The sequence below is a fragment of the Heterodontus francisci genome, chromosome 8, assembly GCF_036365525.1.
Source record: "Heterodontus francisci isolate sHetFra1 chromosome 8, sHetFra1.hap1, whole genome shotgun sequence".
NCBI classification, from domain to species: Eukaryota; Metazoa; Chordata; class Chondrichthyes; order Heterodontiformes; family Heterodontidae; genus Heterodontus; species Heterodontus francisci.
This window is the reverse complement of record NC_090378.1, coordinates 101814680-101834696: the sequence shown is the minus strand read 5'-3', so window position 1 is coordinate 101834696 and position 20017 is coordinate 101814680. Positions and strand designations below refer to the sequence as shown.

The window sequence follows — 20017 nt, the reverse complement described above, 5'->3', positions numbered from 1 at the left end:
AAGTTTAATAAATGCCTCAAGTCCTTGTTGCTGATGTGAGGTGTCATGAGACTTAATAAAAGGCATCAGCCTCGAAATTCCACAGGGCCTGAAAATGGGAATGGTATTGCAATGCGCAATTAACCCATGCCCGCTACCTGTGATGTGGGCAGGCATAAATGTGCTGTCTGCTGGTTTGCATTATAGCTGTGTGCAGTCAGTGCCAAATGCACTGTTGAGTGGCTGCAAGCTTCAGCAGGGGGCCCAAGTTTGTGAGACATGAGCTCGTCCGTACTACTTAAAGCCAGCGTACATTTCTTCAAGGGGAGGTGAATTCTAGCTGGAGCAGGTGCTGGAACTCGCTGCAGAGGAGAGAGTTGTGAACAAGAGGACTGAATTATGCTGCAACAGAGCAGAAAGCATGCTTCAAGGTTCTCTGATGCTGCTTTGGATCCTTTGGTGGAGAGAAGGAGAGAGGTTCTCTAGCCACAAAGGGCCAGGAGGCTCTCCAGACAAACTCTGAGAAGGCAGTGGGAGCAGATATCAGTGGCACTCAAGACCAGGAGTCTAACCCAGAGGACCTGGATGCAGTCCCGCAAGAAATTCAATGACTCACACAAACGGCCAAGGTCAGTGAACTCATCTTGAAATGCCAAAACTCAACTGCACTACTAACGCCACACATGGTTCAATGCATTACTCCCCATCTCTGACCTACCATAACTGTCTATCAACCACAACTCATACCTCATTCATAGGTTCATTTTGCTGAAAAGCGAATATAGGGAGTTAGGTTGGAAGCTGAAAGGCAGGACGAGCAGAATAGTAACCTCAGGATTGTAACCGGTGCCACGTGCTAGTGAAGCTAGAAACGGGGAGCGAGTGCAGCTGAACACATGGCTACAGAACTGGTGTAGGAGGGAGGGATTCAGATATGTGGATCATTGGGATACCTTCTGGGGAAGGTGGGACCTGTACAAGAAGGACGGGTTGCATCTGAACTGGAGGGGCACCAATATCCTGGACGGGAGGTTTGCGAGAGCTCTTCGGGAGGGTTTAAACCAGTTTGGCAGTGGGGTGCGAACCGGAGCCACGGATCAGTGGATGGGGAAGCTGTTGAACAGGCAGATACCGAGTGCAGAGAGTCTGTGAGGAAGGTTAGACAGTTGACAGGGCAAAGTTGCAGCCAGGATGATGGGTTGAAGTGTTATTATTTTAACGCAAGAAGTGTCAGGAATAAGGGTGATGAACTTAAAGCATGGATCAGTACTTGGAGCTACGATGTTGTGGCCATTATGGAGACGTGGATATCACAGGGGCAGGAATGGATGTTGGATGTTCCGGGGTTCAGATGTTTCAAAAGGAATAGGGAGGGAGGTAAAAGAGGTGGGGGAGTGGCATTGTTAATCAGGGATAGTATCACAGCTGCAGAAAGGGAGGTCGTCGAGGAGGGTTTGTCTACTGAGTCATTATGGGTGGAAGTCAGAAGTAGGAAAGGAGCAGTCACTTTGTTGGGAGTTTTCTATAGACCCCCCAATAGCAACAGAGATACAGAGGAACAGATTGGGAGGCAGATTTTGGAAAGGTGCAGAAGTAACAGGGTTGTTGTCATGGGTGACTTCAACTTCCCTAATATTGATTGGAACCTCCTTAGTGCAAATAGTTTGGATGAAGCAGTTTTTGTCAGGTGTGTCCAGGAAGGTTTTCTGACTCAATATGTAGATAGGCCGACTAGAGGGGAGAATATGTTGGACTTGGTGCTTGGCAACGAACCAGGCCAGGTGGCAGATCTCTCGGTTGGAGAGCATTTCGGTGATAGTGATCACAACTCCCTGACCTTTACTATAGTCATGGGGAGGGACAGGAGCAGACGGGATGGGAAAATATTTAATTGGGGGAGTGGGAATTACAATGCTATTAGGCAGGAACTGGGGAGCATAAATTGGGAACAGATGTTCTCAGGGAAATGCACGACAGAAATGTGGAGGTTGTTTAGGGAGCACTTGCTGCGACTGCTGGATAGGTTTGTCCCGATGAGGCAGGGAAGGGAAGGGTGAAGGAACCTTGGATGACAAGAGATGTGGAACAGCTAGTCAAGAGGAAGAAGGAAGCTTACTTAAGGTTGAGGAAGCAAGGATCAGACAGGGCTCTAGAGGGTTACAAGGTAACCAGGAAGGAACTGAAGAATGGACTTAGGAGAGCTAGAAGGGGACATGAAAAAGTCTTGGCGGGTAGGATTAAGGAAAATCCCAAGGCGTTCTACACTTATGTGAGGAACAAGAGGATGGCCAGAGTGAGGGTAGGGCCGATCAGGGATAGTGGAGGGAACTTGTGCCTGGAGTTGGAGGAGGTAGGGGAGGTCCTAAATGAATACTTTGCTTCAGTATTCACTAGTGAGTGGGACCTGGTCGTTTGTGAGGACAGCGTGGAACAGACTGATATGCTCGAACAGGTTGAGGTTAAGAGGGAGGATGTGCTGGAAATTTTGAATGATATGAGGACAGATAAGTCCCCGGGGTCAGACGGGATATACCCAAGGATATTACGGGAAGCGAGGGAAGCGATTGCTGTGCCTTTGGCGATGATCTTTGCGTCTTCACTGTCCACTGGAGTAGTACCGGATGATTGGAGGGTGGCAAATGTTGTTCCCTTGTTCAAGAAAGGGAATAGGGATAACCCTGGGAATTATAGACCAGTCAGTCTTACGTCAGTAGTGGGCAAATTATTGGAGAGGATTCTGAGAGACAGGATTTATGATTATTTGGAAAAGCATGGTTTGATTAGAGACAGTCAGCATGGCTTTGTAAGGGGCAGGTCATGCCTCACAAGCCTTATTGAATTCTTTGAAGATGTGACAAAACAGATTGATGAAGGAAGAGCAGTGGATGTGGTGTATATGGATTTTAGCAAGGCGTTTGATAATGTTCCCCATGGTAGGCTCATTCAGAAAGTAAGCAGGCATGGGATTCAGGGAAGGTTGGCTGTCTGGATACAAAATTGGCTGGCCCATAGAAGTCAGAGGGTGGTAGTAGATGGAAAATATTCAGCATGGAGCTCGGTGACCAGTGGTGTTCCGCAAGGATCTTTTCTGGGACCTCTGCTCTTTGTGATTTTTATAAATGACTTGGATGAAGAAGTGGAAGGCTGGGTTAGCAAGTTTGCCGATGACACAAAGGTTGCTGGAGTTGTGGATAGTGTTGAAGGCTGTTGTAGGTTGCAACGGGACATTGACAGGATGCAGAGCTGGGCTGAGAAGTGGCAGATGGAGTTCAACCTGGAAAAGTGTGAAGTGATTCATTTTGGAAGGTCGAATTTGAATGCGGAAGACAGGCTTAAAGACAGGATTCTTGGTAGTGTGGAGGAACAGAGGGATCTTGGGGTCCATATCCATAGATCGCTCAAAGTTGCCACCCAAGTTGATAGGGTTGTTAAGAAGGCATATGGTGTGTTGGCTTTCATTAACAGGGGGATTGAGTTTAAGAGCCGCGAGGTTATGCTGCAGCTCTATAAGGCCCTGGTTCGACCGCACTTGGAATATTGTGTTCAGTTCTGGTCGCCTCATTATAGGAAGGATGTGGAAGCTTTAGAGAGGGTGCAGAGGAGATTTACCAGGATGCTGCCTGGACTGGAGGGCATGTCCTCCGAAGAAAGGTTGAGGGAGCTAGGGCTTTTCTCATTGGAGCGAAGAAGGATGAGAGGTGACTGATAGAGGGGTACAAGATGATAGGGTACAAGAGGCATAGAGTGGATAGCCAGAGACTTTTTCCCAGGGTGGAAAGGGCTATCACCAGGGGGCATAATTTTAAGGTGATTGGAGGAAGGTTTCAGGGAGATGTCAGAGGTAGGTTCTTTACACAGAGAGTGGTGGGTGCGTGGAATGCGCTGCCAGCGGTGGTAGTAGAAGCAGATACATTAGGGGCATTTAAGCGACTCTTGGATAGGTACATGGATGATAGTAGAATGAAGGGTAGGTAGTTAGTTTGATCTTCGAGTAGGTTAAAGGTTCGGCACAGCATCGTGGGCCGAAGGGCCCGTTCTGTGCTGTACTGTTCTATGTTCTATGTTCTATGTTCACCCTCACACACTTAGCACTTCTGCAAGCCTCGCACTCACAGCTTGCACACGTTGCCAGTTATTCAACAATGATAGTCACATCATCTAAACACTTTGCAGCACACTCACTGACACTGTTTCCCGTCTCTTGCAGGACAAGGTGGTACATAACTGGAGGCAACAGCAACTAACTGACGGGGAACAGGCATTACTGCATGGCCTTTCCTCCCTTGAGGAGCCAGTGCTTGCCATTATCGGACTGGCCATGACTGAGACTGTGGCCAGTGGCAGGGCTAAAACCATCGACGATGATGGCACGTTCCTATCTAATTCTCCTCCTTCTCACATCCCACTTCCCCCTCATCCGCAAGCTCTTCTGATTTACAAGCTGCAGATGATATAAACCTGTACTCTTGCATTCCCCTTCCCCTCACCACAGCACTATCCTTGTGCCTTTCTCTTTTCCGATACCCAATATTAGGACCAGGTGAGAAAGAGGTCTTGAGTTCCCTTTCAGCCTTCACCTGGTTTTACTGTAACAGGGTTTAATTTTAAACACACTGTGTTTTAGCTCCCCCTTGGTGAATCCTTGTTCACTGCTTTCCAATTATAAGGCAAAGACACCAGCACAAACAGGCTTTCTTAGGTTTAAAGAAGAAAACCTGAAATTTATTAAACTTAAACCTGAACTCTCATTCGGTTAATGCCTACAGATACACGACGTGCCCACGCTAACATGCATATGTGATACACACATGCAAATAGAGACAGAAAAGAGCAGAAGGAAAATAAAGTGGAAAAGCTTGAGGAAATATCTGAAGAATTTTTCTTCCGGTTCTTTGAGCTCACTGCAGAGTCCTTGATTGTAGGTAGATCTTGCTTTTCGTTGGGGCCCAGTATTCTTAAACCTTGTTCGCTGTAGGCGACTTTTCTCTCTTGGGGTTCATGTGTCTTCAGTGGATTCAGAGGCTTGTGAGAAAGAGATGGGAGAAGGTAGACAGGAGAGGCTGTGGCAAACCAGCCAGGAGAGATCTTCTCAGTCCAGGAGCATTCTGCTTTTTGCCCAAACTATGCACAAATTCAAAAAACTCAGGTTGCCCAGCAGGTTAGTCATATGAATAGCTGGTTTGACCATGTCCGTTTGTGTATTCGGCCATCTTAGCAGTCAACCTGGAATACGAGCTCCCCTACCTTCAATGTCTGGTGATCAAAAGTCCATTGTGGGTTCTATGTCAGGGAATGGCTTTGTCCTTCCAAACGCTGTCTGTTACTATGCAAATGTCTTTTCCAGCCATGGCTGATCTGTTTAACAAGTCCTTGCTTCACTCCAGTAACAGTTTAAAATCAATGTTTATGACAAAATTAATGTGCTTCATTCCTGGCAGTTGGGGGCCTCGCATGACACCTATAATTGCAGGATGGCCAGGCATTGGTGAAATAGAAAGAGGCGATGAACAGGAAGACCATGAACACTGTCACCCTTCTCATACTTAGAGCCGCCAGCTCAGATAATGACACTGTTCGTACTTTAGATAGCTTAGAAACAATCTGCACATGACAAGACACCAGGCAAAATTGGCATGCAGGCAGGGCATTGGGCAAGGGTAACAAAGGTGCCAGTTTGGTGGAGGGGGAGGTCACACATGAATTGTGCTGCAGTGGACTCAGATGAGGAATTCAATGGGGCCACTACAGGCTTGCTGATGGGCATGCACACTAAAATTCTTGGTATATTGGCAGACCTACCAGAAAGTCTACTGTCAAAGTCATGGAGCATGGAGGAGTTCAGCACCTACTTGGAACAGGGTTTTGTGCGTAGCTTGGAGCTCATTTTCTCCACTGGGAAATGGTGCCCAACTCCATGAGAACACTTGTGGACCCAACCATGATGCAGCATCTGATGGCCAATATCTCAGCTTTCCGGAGGGGATGGAAGCTAGGGCAGTTGCATGCTCCTCTTGCAGGATGTGGGAGGTGAGGGTCACCACTTGTGTCCCTGCTGACTTCACCTGTGAGAAGTGCACCCAACTCCAGCTCCTCGCAGACCGCGTTAGGGAACTGGAGCTGGATGAACTTCGGATCATTCGGGATGCTGAGGGGGTGATAGCGAGCAGTTGTAGGGAAGTAGTGACACCTAAGTTACAGAATAAAGGTAGCTGGGTGACCGTCAGGGGAGGGAAAGGAAATAGGCGCACAGTGCAGGGATCCCCTGTGGCCGTTCCCCTCAATAATAAGTATACCGTTTTGGATACGGTTGGGGGGGGGGACCTACCAGAGGAAAGCCACAGTGGCCAGGTCTCTGGCACTGAGCCTGGCTCAGTGGCTCAGAAGGAAAGGGGGGAGAATAGGAGAGCGATAGTGAAAGGAGATTCAATGGTTAGAGGAACAGACAGGAGATTCTGTGGTCGCGAACGAGACTCCCGGATGGTATGTTGCCTCCCGGGTGCCAGGGTCAGGGATGTCTCGGATCGAGTCTATAGGATTCTTAAGGGGGAGGGGGAGCAGCCAGAGGTCGTGGTACATATCGGTACCAATGACATAGCTAGGAAAAGGGATGAGGACCTGAAAAGCGAATATAAGGAGTTAGGTTGGAAGCTGAAAGGCAGGACGGGCAGAGTAGTAATCTCAGGATTGTTACCGGTGCCACGTGCTAGTGAGGCTAGAAACAGGGAGCGAGTGCAGCTGAACACGTGGCTACAGAACTGGTGTAGGAGGGAGGGATTCAGATATGTGGATCATTGGGATACCTTCTGGGGAAGGTGGGACCTGTACAAGAAGGACGGGTTGCATCTGAACTGGAAGGGCACCAATATCCTGGGCGGGAGGTTTGCTAGAGTTCTTCGGGAGGGTTTAAACTAGTTTGGCAGGGGGATGGGAACCGGAGCCACGGATCAGTGGATGGGGTAGCTGTTGAACAGACAGATACAGAGTGCAGAGAGTCTGTGAGGAACGTTAGACAGTTGACAGGGCAAAGTTGCAGCCAGTATGATGGGTTGAAGTGTTATTATTTTAACGCAAGAAGTGTCAGGAATAAGGGTGATGAACTTAAAGCATGGATCAGTACTTGGAGCTACGATGTTGTGGCCATTATGGAGACGTGGATATCACAGGGGCAGGAATGGATGTTGGATGTTCCGGGGTTCAGATGTTTCAAAAGGAATAGGGAGGGAGGTAAAAGAGGTAGGGGAGTGGCATTGTTGATCAGGGATAGTATCACAGCTGCAGAAAGGGAGGTCATCGAGGAGGGTTTGTCTACTGAGTCATTATGGGTGGAAGTCAGAAACAGGAAAGGAGCAGTCACTTTGTTGGGAGTTTTCTATAGACCCCCCAATAGCAGCAGAGACATGGAGGAACAGATTGGGAGGCAGATTTTGGAAAGGTGCAGAAGTAACAGGGTTGTTGTCATGGGTGATTTCAACTACCCTAATATTGATTGGAACCTCCTTAGTGCAAATAGTTTGGATGGAACAGTTTTTGTCAGGTGTGTCCAGGAAGGTTTTCTGACTCAATATGTAGATAGGCCGACTAGAGGGGAGAATATGTTGGACTTGGTGCTTGGCAACGAACCAGGCCAGGTGGCAGATCTCTCGGTTGGAGAGCATTTCGGTGATAGTGATCACAACTCCCTGACCTTTACTATAGTCATGGAGAGGGACAGGAGCAGACGGGATGGGAAAATATTTAATTGGGGGAGGGGGAATTACAATGCTATTAGGCAGGAACTGGGGAGCATGAATTGGGAACAGATGTTCTCAGGGAAATGCACGACAGAAATGTGGAGGTTGTTTAGGGAGTACTTGCTGCGACTGCTGGATAGGTTTGTCCCAATGAGGCAGGGAAGGGATGGTAGGGTGAAGGAACCTTGGATGACAAGAGATGTGGAACAGCTAGTCAAGAGGATGAAGGAAGCTTACTTAAGGTTGAGGAAGCAAGGATCAGACAGGGCTCTAGAGGGTTACAAGGTATCCAGGAAGGAACTGAAGAATGGTCTTGGGAGAGCTAGAAGGGGACATGAAAAAGTCTTGGCGGGTAGGATTAAGGAAAATCCCAAGGCGTTCTACATTTATGTGAGGAACAAGAGGATGGCCAGAGTGAGGGTAGGGCCGATCAGGGATAGTGGAGGGAACTTGTGCCTGGAGTTGGAGGAGGTAGGGGAGGTCCTAAATGAATACTTTGCTTCAGTATTCACTAGTGAGAGGAACCTGGCCGTTTGTGAGGACAGCGTGGGACAGGCTGATATGCTTCAACAGGTTGAGGTTAAGAGGGAGGATGTGCTGGAAATTTTGAATGAGATGAGGACAGATAAGTCCCCGGGGCCAGACGGGCTATACCCAAGGATATTACGGGAAGCGAGGGAAGCGATTGCTGCGCCTTTGGCGATGATCTTTGCGTCTTCACTGTCCACTGGAGTAGTACCGGATGATTGGAGGGTGGCAAATGTTGTTCCCTTCTATGTTCTATTACAGCTCAAGTAGAAGCCGCCCAATGTCTAGGTGCTGCAGATTTCTCTCATGCAATCTCAGCTTGCTGCCACTTGCGTTCAGACTGCTGCCATCATAGATGCAGGTACCAGTGTTTAAAGGCGCTTGCATGGCCACACAACAGTCCAGTGATCTGTCCTCCAACACATTCCTCAGATTTCTAATGTGTTGCCCCAGGGTAGTGGTAGTGGAACCGCTGTCCTCCTTCAGGATAACAGCATTCATTCGTCCACCAGTTGCCCTTACTGTTGCCTGTCAGCCAGCCAATCCTGACTGCTGTCGCCCATGCTGAGGTTATGCAGTCTAATGAAACCCTTCTAGGATGGGAGCTAATTGAGGTCATCCTCCAAGGCCATCTGCAGTCTCCCCCAATGAAAGTTCGCAGCCTTCCGCCAGCCATGCTGCAACCACTGGGAGTAGCATTGGGGCAGGCAAAGGTACACAGAAGACAGGCTATAAGGGACTACATCAGGGTAATTAGTGGACTTTTGTATGCATTGTGGCATGGTTAGATTTATACATTTGATTTGGAATTTTTTTTTGTGGACATTTTTATTTCAGCACTGTGGCCAATAGGATGCTGCGATGGTCAGTAATAGAGGGAAGGTAAAGTGTGGGATTGTTGGTGAACGGAGAATTGGGGTTGCATTCGTTGGTACCACAGTCAGATGAGTCGTTCATGGACAACCTGGCCAGAAAGGGGCCATGTTGGTGACCTCCTCCCTTCCATCTCCTCCTTCTTCTCTTCCGCCTCCTCCTCAGCTGGTTGCCGTATAGCTGGTGGCAAGGACAGTGCCCTCATGCAGCAATTTTTAAAGAATTTTCACACGCTCTGCCAAGGCATTGACCAGCACGATATGCTGTGAATGGTCGCACGCCAGCTGAACGTAGAGGGAGTGGAATCACCTCTGGTTACGATTCGTTTCAAAGTTGACATGCGAGCCTGTGGAGCGACGTGTGCGCAGTCAAAGCTGCCCTGCACCATCGGGAAGCTTGCAATTCTCATGAAGCTGTGTGCTTACTCCACCTGCTTCACTGTTGCAAGAGAGAATGAAATGTATTTTTTTTATTTGACCTTAGATGCAAGGCCAGCTTTTGTTGCCCATCAATAATTGCCCTTGAGAAGCAGGTGGTGAGCCGTCGCCTTGAACTGCTGCAGTCCATGCTGGGTAGGCACACCCACAGTGCTGTTAGGGAGGGAATTCCAGGATTTTGACCCAGTGACAATGAAGGAACGGCAATATTGTTCCAAGTCAGCATGGTGTGTGGCTTGGAAGGGAACCTGCAGGTGGTGATATTCACATGCATCTGCTGCTGTTGTCCTTCGAGGTGGTAGAGGTTGTGAATTTGTAAGGTGCTGTCGAAGGAGTCTTGGTGCGTTACTGCAGTGCATCTTATAGATGGTACACACTACTGCCACTGTGCACCGATGTAGAGGAAGTGAATGTTCAAGGTGGGGATGGGATGCCAATCAAGTGGGCTGCTTTGTCCTGGTGTTGAGTTTCATGACTTGTTGGAACTGCAGTCGTCCAGGCAAGTGGAGAGTATTCCATCACACTCCTGACTTGCGCTTTGTAGATGGTGTACAGGCTTTGGGGAGTCAGGAGGTGAGTTACTCGCCACAGAATTCCCAGCCTCTGACCTGCTCTTGTAGCCACAGTATTTACGTGGCTGGTCCAGTTAAGTTTCTGGTCAATGGTAACCCCCAAGTTGTTGATGGTGGAGGATTCAGTGATGGTAATGCCATTGAATGTCAAGGGGAGGTGGTTAGATTCTCTCTTGTTGGAGATGGTCATTGCCCTTGCACTTGTGTGGCACGAATGTTACTTGCCACTTATCAGTACAAGCCTGAATGTTGTCCAGGTCTTTCTGCATGTGGTCATGGACTGCGTCAGCATCTGAGGAGTTGTGAATGGTACTGAACATTGTGTAATCATCCATGAACATCCCCACTTCTGACAATATGATATAGGGAAGTTCATTGATGAGGCAGCTGAAGATGGTTGGACCTAGGACACTACCTTGAGGAACTCCTGCAGCAATATCTCGGGATTGAGATGATTAACCTCCAACAAATTCAACCATCTTCCTTTGCTCTAGGTGTGAGAGTTTTTCCCACTGATTCCCATTGACTTCAATTTTGCTAGGGTTCTTTGACGGAACATTTAGTCGAATGCTGCCTTGATGTCAAGGGCAGTCACTCTCACCTCCCTTCTTGAATTCAGCTCTTTTGTCCATGTTTAGACCAAGTTCAGGTCCGGAGCCGAGTGGCCCTGGCGAAACCCAAACTGAGCATCGGTGAGCAGGTTATTGGTGAGTAAGTGTCGCTTGATAGCATTGTCGACAACACTTTCCATCACTTTGCTGATGATCGAGAGCAGACTGAAAGGGCGATAATTGGCTGTATTGGATTTGGTCTGCTTTTGTGGACAGGACATACCTGGACAATTTTCCACATTGCTGGGTAGATGCCAGTGTTGTAGCTGTACTGGTGCAGCTTGGGTAGTGGCGCGGCTAGTTCAGGAGCACAAGTCTTCAGTTATACAGCTGGAATGTTGACATGGCCTGTAACCTTGATTATATCTGGTGCATTCAGCTGTGTTTGATATCATGTGGAGTGAATCAAATTGGCTGACAGTGGCATCTGTAATGCTGTGGATCTCAGGTGGAGACCGAGGTGGATCATCCACTCTGCACTTCTAGCTAAAGATGGTTGCAAATGCTTCAGCACAAACGTGCTGGGCTCTGCCATCTTTGAGGATGAGGATGTTTGCACTCTTCTTGAACCAGGGTTGGTCTCCTAGCTTGATGGTAATGGTAGAGTGAGGGATATGCAGGGCCATGAGGTCATGGAATGTGGTTGAAGACAACTCTGCTGCTGCTAATGGCCTACAGCATCTCATGGATGCCCAGTTTTGAGCTGCTAGTTCTGTGCTGAATCTTTCCCATTTAACATGGTGGTAGTGCCACACAGCATGATGGAGGGCCTCCCCAGTGTGGAGATGGGACTTTTTCTCCACAAGCACTGTGTGGTGGTCATACCTTCTAAAATTTTCATGGAATGATGCATCTGTGACAGGCAGATTGATGAGGACAAGGTCAAGTAGTTTTTTCTCTCTTGTCAGTTTTCTCACAACCTGCTGCAGGCCCAGTCTGGCAGATACGTTCTTCAGGACATGGCCAACTTGGTCAGTAGTGGTGCTACTGAGCCACTCTTGATGATGGACATTGAAGTCCCCCACTTAGAGTACATTCTGTGCCCTTCCTACCCTCAGTGCTTCTTCCAAGTGATGTTCAACATGGAGGAGTACTGATTCATCAGCTGAGGGAGGGCAGCAGGTGGTAATCAGCAGGAGGCTTCCTTACCCATGCTTGACCTGATGCCATGAAACTTCATGGGGTCTGGACTCAATGTTGAGGGCTTTCAGGGACACTCTCTCCCAACTGTATAGCAATGTGCTGCCACCTCTGGTTGGTTTAACCTGCCAGTGGGACAGGACATACCCAGGGATGGTGATGGAGGAGTCTGGGACATTCATCAGCTGAGGGAGGGCAGCAGGTGGTAATCAGCAGGAGGCTTCCTTACCCATGCTTGACCTGATGCCATGAAACTTCATGGGGTCTGGACTCAATGTTGAGGGCTTTCAGGGACACTCTCTCCCAACTGTATAGCAATGTGCTGCCACCTCTGGTTGGTTTAACCTGCCAGTGGGACAGGACATACCCAGGGATGGTGATGGAGGAGTCTGGGACATTGGCTGCAAGGTATGATTTGATGAGTGTGACAATGTCAGGCTGTTGCTTGACTAGTCTGTGGGACATCTCTCCCAATTTTGGCACAAGTCCCCAGATGTTAGTGATGAAGACTTTGCAGGGTTCATTGTGCCTTTTTATCGTGTCCAGCACCTAGGTCAATTCGGGATGATCTGTCCGGTTTTATTCTTACTCGACTTTTCTGTAACGTTTTCAGAGGGCAACCACATTGCTATGGGTCTGGAATCACATGTAGGCCAGACCAGGTAAGGCTGGTAGATTTCCTTTCCTAAAGGACAATAGTGAACCAGATGGGTTTTTACAACAATTGGGTAGTTTTATGGCCACCATTATTGAGATTGGCTTTTTATTCCAGATTTCTTATTCAATTGAATTTAAATGCCAGCAGCTGCCATGGTGGGAATTGAACTCATGTCTCCAGAGCAATAGTCAAGACTTTTGAATTACATTTCAGTAACATTACCACTTTACTACTATTCTGTATTATTCTCTTGGAATATAGAGCCTCAGTGACCTCCCTTATGCAACAGTGGACAGCAAAGTGGGAAATGTTATAAATATCACTTGGAAAGAACCAGATGCATACAAGTTAATGGCCATGGACACCGACACACCCACTGGCAATGCTGTCCTCGCTCTGCTCTGAGGCTCTGCTCTGCTCTATGGCTGCAGCAGGTGGCAGATTTCAGTGAACACCTTCTTAGTAAAATGGAGACATCTGAAAGACTGTTTCTTAATGAGTTTCAGGTCAGAGAATTACTCACTGAGCACCCTTGTCAAATATGGCCTTCTACTGAGAGTCCTTCTCCCCCTCTTCCTCCTCCCTCTTCCAGCAGCTTGTCCTGCTTTGGGTCACCTCTGCTCATTCTCCTTATCGTGCTGGAGTCTAAATAGGTGCACACTACTGCACTAATGTCTGGAAGCAAGTGGTTCATGCAGAATCCTTGAAGTCCAGACAAAGTCCTTCCACACATGCCATATCAGCAAACACTTCTACAGTGAAAGTTGGGAGAGCTGTCCCACAGACTAGTCAAACAACAGCCTGACATAGTCATACTCACAGAATCATACTTGACAGACAATATCCCAGACACTGCCATCACCATCCCCGGGTATGTCCTGTCCCACCGGCAGGACAGACCCAGCAGAGGTGGAGGCACATTGGTATACAGTAGGGAGGGAGTTGCCCTGGGAGTCCTCAACATCGATTCTGGACCCCATGAAGTCTCATGGCATCAGATCAAACACGGACAAGGAAACCCTCCTGCTGATTACCACCGACTGCCCTCCCTCAGCTGATGAGTCAGTACTCCTCCATGTTGAACAGCACTTGGAGGAAGCACTGAGGGTGGCAAGGGCACAAAATGTACTCTGGGTGGGAGACTTCGATGTCCATCACCAAGAGTGGCTCGGTAGCCCCACTACTGATCGAGCTGGCCGAGTCCGAAAGGGCATCTGCTCGATTGGGTATGCGGCAGGTGGTGAAGGAACCAACAAGAGGGGAAAACATACTTGACTTCGTCCTCACCAATCTGCTTGCCGCAGATGCATCTATCCATGACAGTATTGGTAGGAGTGACCACCGCACAGTCGTTGTGGAGACGACGTCCCACCTTCACATTGAGGATACCCTCCTTCGTGTTGTGCACCACTACCACCGTGCTAAATGGGATAGATTTCAAACAGATCTAGCAATGCAAAACTGGGCATTCATGAGGCGCTGTGGGCCATCAGCAGCAGCAGAATTGTACTCAACCACAATCTGTAACCTCATGGCCCGGCATATCCCCCACTCTACCATTACCATCAAGCCAGTAGACCAACCCTGGTTCAATGAAGAGTGCAGGAGGGCATGCCAGGAGCAGCACCAGGCATACCTCAAAATGACCTACAACACAGGACTACTTGCATGCCAAACTGCGTAAGTAGCATGCGATAGACAGAGCTAAGCGATCCCATAACCAATGGATCAGATCTAAGCTCTGTAGTCCTGTCATATCCAGCCATGAATGGTGGTGGATAATTAAACAACTAACTGGAGGAGATGGCTCCACAAATAACCCCATCCTCAATGATGGGGGAGCCCAGCACATTAGTGCGAAAGATAAGGCTGAAGCATTTGCAACAATCTTCAGCCAGAAGTGCCGAGTTGATGATCCATCTTAGCCTCCTCCTGAAGTCCCCAGCATCACAGATGTCAGATCTCAGCCAATTCGATTCACTCCGCGTGATATCAAGAAACGACTGAAGACACTGGATACTGCAAAAGCTATGGACCCTGACAATATTCCGGCAATAGTACTGAAGACCTGTGCTCCAGAACTTGCTGCGCCCCTAGCCAAGCTGTTCCAGCACAGCTACAACACTGGCGTCTACCCTGCAATGTGGAAAATTGCCCAGGTATGTCCTGTACACAAAAAGCAGGACAAGTCCAACCCGGCCAATTACTGCCCCATCAGCCTACTCTCTATCATCAGTAAAGTGATGGAAGGTGTCATCAACAGTGCCATCAAGTGGCACCTGCTTAGCAATAACCTGCTCAGTGACGTTCAGTTTGAGTTCCGCCAGGGCCTCTCAGCTCCTGACCTCATTACAGCCTTGGTTCAAATCTGGACAAAAAAGAGCTGAACTCGAGGTGAGGTGAGAGTGACTGCCCTTGACATCAAGGCAGCATTTGACCGAGTATGCATCAAGGAGCCATAGCAAAACTGAGGTCAATAGGAATCAGGGAAAGCCCTCCGCTGGCTGGAGTCATAGCTAGCGCAAAGGAAGATGGTTGTGGTTGTTGGAGGTCAATCATCTGAGCTCCAGGACATCACTGCAGGAGTTCCTCAGGGTAGTGTCCTAGGCCCAACCATCTTCAGCTGCTTCATCAATGACCTTCCTTCAATCATAAGGTCAGAAGTGGGTATGTTCGCTGATAATAGCACAATGTTCAGCACCATTCGTGACTCCTCAAATACTGAAGCAGTACGTGGAGAAATGCAGCAAGACCTGGACAATATCCAGGCTTGGGCTGATAAGAGGCAAGTAACATTCGCACCACATAAGTGCCAGGCAATGACCATCTCCAACAAGAGATAATCTAACCATTTCTCCTTGACATTCAATGGCATTGCCATCACTGAATCCCCCACTATCAACATCCTAGGGGCTACCATTGGCCAGAATTGACCGAATTGACTGAATTGGAGTAGCCACATAAATACTGTGGCTACAAGAGCAGGTCAGAGGCTAGGAATCCTGCAGTGAGTAACTCACCTCCTGACTCCCCAAAGCCTGTCCACAATCTACAAGGCACAAGTCAGGAGTGTGATGGAATACTCTCCACTTGCCTGGATAGGTGCGGCTACAACAACACTCAAGAAGCTCAACACCATCCAGGACAAAGCTGCCCGCTTGATTAGCACCCCATCTACAAACATTCACTCCCTCCACCACCGACGCACAGTGGCAGCAGTGTGTACCATCTACAAGATGCACTGCAGCAATGCACCAAGGTTCCTTAGACAGCACCTTCCAAACCCGCGACCTCTATCAACTAGAAGGACAAGGGCAGCAAATGCATGGAAACACCACCACCTGCAAGTTCCCCTCCAAGTCACATACCATCCTGACCTGGAACTATATCGCCATTTCTTCACTGTCACTGGGTCAAAATCCTGGACCTCTCTTCCGAACAGCACTGTTGGTGTACCTACCCCACATGGACTGCACCGGTTCAAGAAGGCAGCTCACCACCACCTTCTCAAAGGCAATTAGGGATGGGCAATAAATGCTTTCCTGGCCAGTGTCACCCACATCCCATGAATGAATTAAAAAAAAAAGAAAGGAACAGCTAGTAGAAATCAACCAGTAGCTAACCTGTAAGTAGTTAATGATCCCTTTAAATACCAGTAGTGGGGTCCCTCCTGCTGCTGAACATGTGTTCAGCTGTGCGAGGTTAAGAGAGGGTGTTAGCAGTAGCGTTTAGCTCCAATATGGTAGTGCTGTCATTAAATCAGCGTTCCATGCTGATTGACGTCACAGTCTCCCAATTCTGCATACAGCTCACAGCTTGCATGCTAACGCCGTCAACAAAATAGCATCTGCCATGGCTTGCACCAGAAGTCTGCGTGCGGCCATGGACGCTACTTTGAAGGCAAAACAGCAATCAAAGCACCAAAAAAACAGGTGTTATGGAGCCGAATTTTGTGGTCATAAAGTTTATTGCAATATTGCACTTCATACTTGTCTATCCTTCCCAAAATTTATCTCCTTTTCTATTATAAAATGCTCAGCAAACTTAGTGTAATTCCCATGTCATCTACAAACCACCTGCACTACAGCAGGAAAAAGATCATGGAGAGATTATATGTGTGTTCTAAGTAATGTGCCGATCACTGTTCCTGAGAATATGACATTCTCAGCCTGAAGCCTAGTAATTTTGTTAATTGCTCCTTACTTTATTTCTTTGACTTTCACTATGAGCTAATTTGTTACCTTGTCCAAAAGCACCATCAGTTTATGCTTAAAACAGTTACAATTTGCAGGCTTTTAAAACCAGATGTCACATCACTTCTCAAATTATCTGGATAAATGCATCTTCTCTTCTATTTTTTCATTTTCCCTTTAGTCTTCACCCTATGGAAGCATATTTGTTCAAGCAATATGTGAAGGTTGTCATGTGACAGAATATTGAACGACTGAGTGCATTGGAAGAGCTCTGCTTTTTTCCTCATTTCTATAGACCCCACCCTTTTCAAATTTTCCCTTTTAAAGAGATTGACGGTAGTTTGCACATACAGCATCAGTGTCATATCCACTCCTTCCACCCTCTGCCTTCCAATTACATGGGAGTTTTCTCTTCAAATGTAAGAACAGTGGGGATTGACGCAGGTGAAGTTGGTATCTGGAAATTGATTCCTGCAGTATGTTCTCTCTGCAATCATGACAGATATAATGGAAAGAAAATAAGAATTTGCATTGATGAAGTGCCTTTCACATCCTCGGGATACATCAAAGCACTTTTCAGCCTTTAAATATACTTTTGATGCGTAATCACTGTTGTTATGTAGATAACTATAACCTAATTTACATAAATCTTCTATTTTTGCATCCACCAGATTACACGCTACATCCATACAAACATTTTTCTATTGGTGCAGCTATTTTTTGCATACATCTTAAACAGCCAAAGCATTCCTCATATCTATCTGTATCCCCCCAGAAATCTTCCTCCTCCTCGCCATCTGCGATGGGCTGAATGTCCGACTCCTGCTCCTATGTTCCTATCTCCCTTTCCTCCTCATTGTATCTCTTCCTAACCATTGCCATCCCCCTTGTGATCTCCCTCCCTCCACAACCGTCTTTCTTCTCCACCAGTTATCTCCCTTCCCTGCCATCTCTCTCCCCTCCCACCCATCTCCCTCCTCCCCCAGCCGTCTCTCTCCTCCCCCAGCTATCTCCCTCCCCTGCCATCTGTCTCCCCTCCCACCCATCTCCCTCCTCCCCCAGCCGTCTCCCTCTTCCCTCACCATGTCCCTCCCCCCTCCTGCCATCTTGTGACCTGTCATCTCCTCCCCATTTCCCTCACCCCCAGTCATCTCTCTCCTCTTACCACAGCTCCCAATTAAAAGCTGCTGCTATTCGTCATGAGACCGACTGCTGCATTTGGCAGGCCAGAACTCCTATTCTTGCAAGAATTCCAGCCTCACCATGCAGCAACTGTGCTCTTTTCCGTAGCCGGCAGCGTTCTTGGCGGAGCGGCATGGGAGAGAAAGGGGAAAAGTTTCTGTGGTTCCTCGAATGTTGATATGTGAATCAGATCCTCAGGGTGCTGCCAGTTGGCACAATCTCAGGCCTGCACGGCTCTTAACTGAGCCATCCTGACACTTCAAGGATCATGATTGAAAGAATGTTACAATTGGAAGCAAGTTTTTCATTTCAAAAATGTAGGGTCCCACCACTTAGTTTGCAATTTCTTTGTTTCAATCCCCCAAAATTTCCCCAATTTTTGGAAAACAATATTGACACCCCTATATTTATTCACACAGTACATGTTCTTTTACGGAATGGACATTCTCTTGGATTGTTGCTCTTTGGGTAATCCATGCTTTATCTGCTCCTTCAAACAGATGAGTTAAAGATTTTTCTGAAGAAGCTGCCGTCCGAGTATTTCCTGAACTCTTCGACCGTCCTGCAGCTGTGGACGATGGACTTCAGCCTCCAGCATCGCTACGAGCAGCTGGAGGCCAGCCTGAAGGTGCTCTTCAGCAAGGCGCAAAAGACCGTCCGTAAACTCTTCAGCCTAAGTAAGCGATGCCAGAAACAACCGAAATTCGTCCTCCCCAAAGAAAGGTACAGGATATTCACACAGCGACATGTAGTGACTAAAATACTCTTGTGTCCACTCTTGACTCATTATTGAAACCTGAGGGGTAGGGCTCGGTACTTCAGTATGATGTATGGTTGGTGTAATATGTAGCTAGGCCATTGGGAATGTATGGTTGGTATGAGGGAACGGATGTTCTTTTAAGGTTATGTTAGTGTACAAGCTAACAGAGTTCAAAGGCATTTATTGGCTTTCATAGGAATTAAGCATACAATGATAACTATGAATTCCAACAATCAGAAATATTCAATAATAACTATTATTAATATTTACAAATATACTTGAGACACAGTAAAACAAATTACCGGAGAATTCACCGCATCACAAGTTTCAAGCTCAAAGGATTGGGCTTGCCAAGCCTTGTCAAATGCTGAAGTATCTATTCTAACTATCCTCTATATACATCTTTCTTTCACTCAGACTGCGTGGGAATCCACATGTTTCACAGCATTTCCTCATCTAATTAGCTGGACTAAAGTTTTAACAAAGATCACACCCCATAACATGACTCTCACTCCCATATGTTTCCAGATCTATGGCAGGTGCCAGTTTCAGGGCTGCAGCTAACAAAGTTTTTTGCCTTGTTGAATCTCTTAATATCAAAAATTGTCCTTCTTGTTCTGTGTCTGTGCAGTAATGTGTTATTGGCAAAACTGTCTTGAGAGGCTGAATGACCCGCTCCCATTCCTGTATTCCTATATGAACTGGTTATCAGCTAAAGCTAATTTTAATTTAAACTGTTATTTTAACAGAAACGTATTTAACAGGCCAAAGAAATAGTTAAGAATTAACCATTTCCTTACAGTTGGGGCATTGCCATGGAATTTGGAGTTACAATTCAATTAATGAAAATTTTCAGAAGTTCAAATTTTAATATTCTCCACTAGCTCAGTAATTACACTATTTAAAGTGGAACTGAACATACAGGTGAGGAATATATGGGGTTTGCTGACGTGTGCAGTTTGTTGATCTCACTTGGGTTGGCAATGGAGGGGCAGGATTGATATAATTAGACTCAGTGTCACTGTGTTCAGCAGCAGAAAATTAGCCAGGGCTCTCACACCTGATTGCTACCCAAGTTCACTTGCCAGAAAGTGTGAATGGAAAATGCCCTCCAACATTCACCATCTTGGCTCACCCATGAAGAACTGTCACCTGGGTGAGATACAGGAGAGTGGCTTAACTCTTGAGGAACCTTACACCAGACAAGAGTCAGCACCTCCAGAATATCAGCTGGGAACAAGGGGAAATAGTGTCAGAGTTGGCATCGGAAAGAGCTATCTTGGTCAGACCTGAAATTGTTTTGCCAGAGATTTCCATCCCTGAGCTGGGGAGCTCACATGAACAATCATTGCAA

The 20017-nt window shown here is 47.4% G+C and overlaps 1 protein-coding gene across 3 annotated transcripts in view; it reads left to right on the top strand.

The window, feature by feature from the left end:
• The window catches only part of LOC137372585 (BMP/retinoic acid-inducible neural-specific protein 3-like), a 199930-nt gene that overhangs the window by 165166 nt on the left and 14747 nt on the right, over positions 1-20017 (top strand). For all 3 annotated transcript variants that reach the window (XM_068036523.1, XM_068036524.1, XM_068036522.1), the window contains exon 7: positions 18404-18626. In XM_068036523.1, the coding sequence (XP_067892624.1) occupies positions 18404-18626 (223 nt within the window). The remainder of the gene's footprint in view (positions 1-18403; positions 18627-20017) is intronic.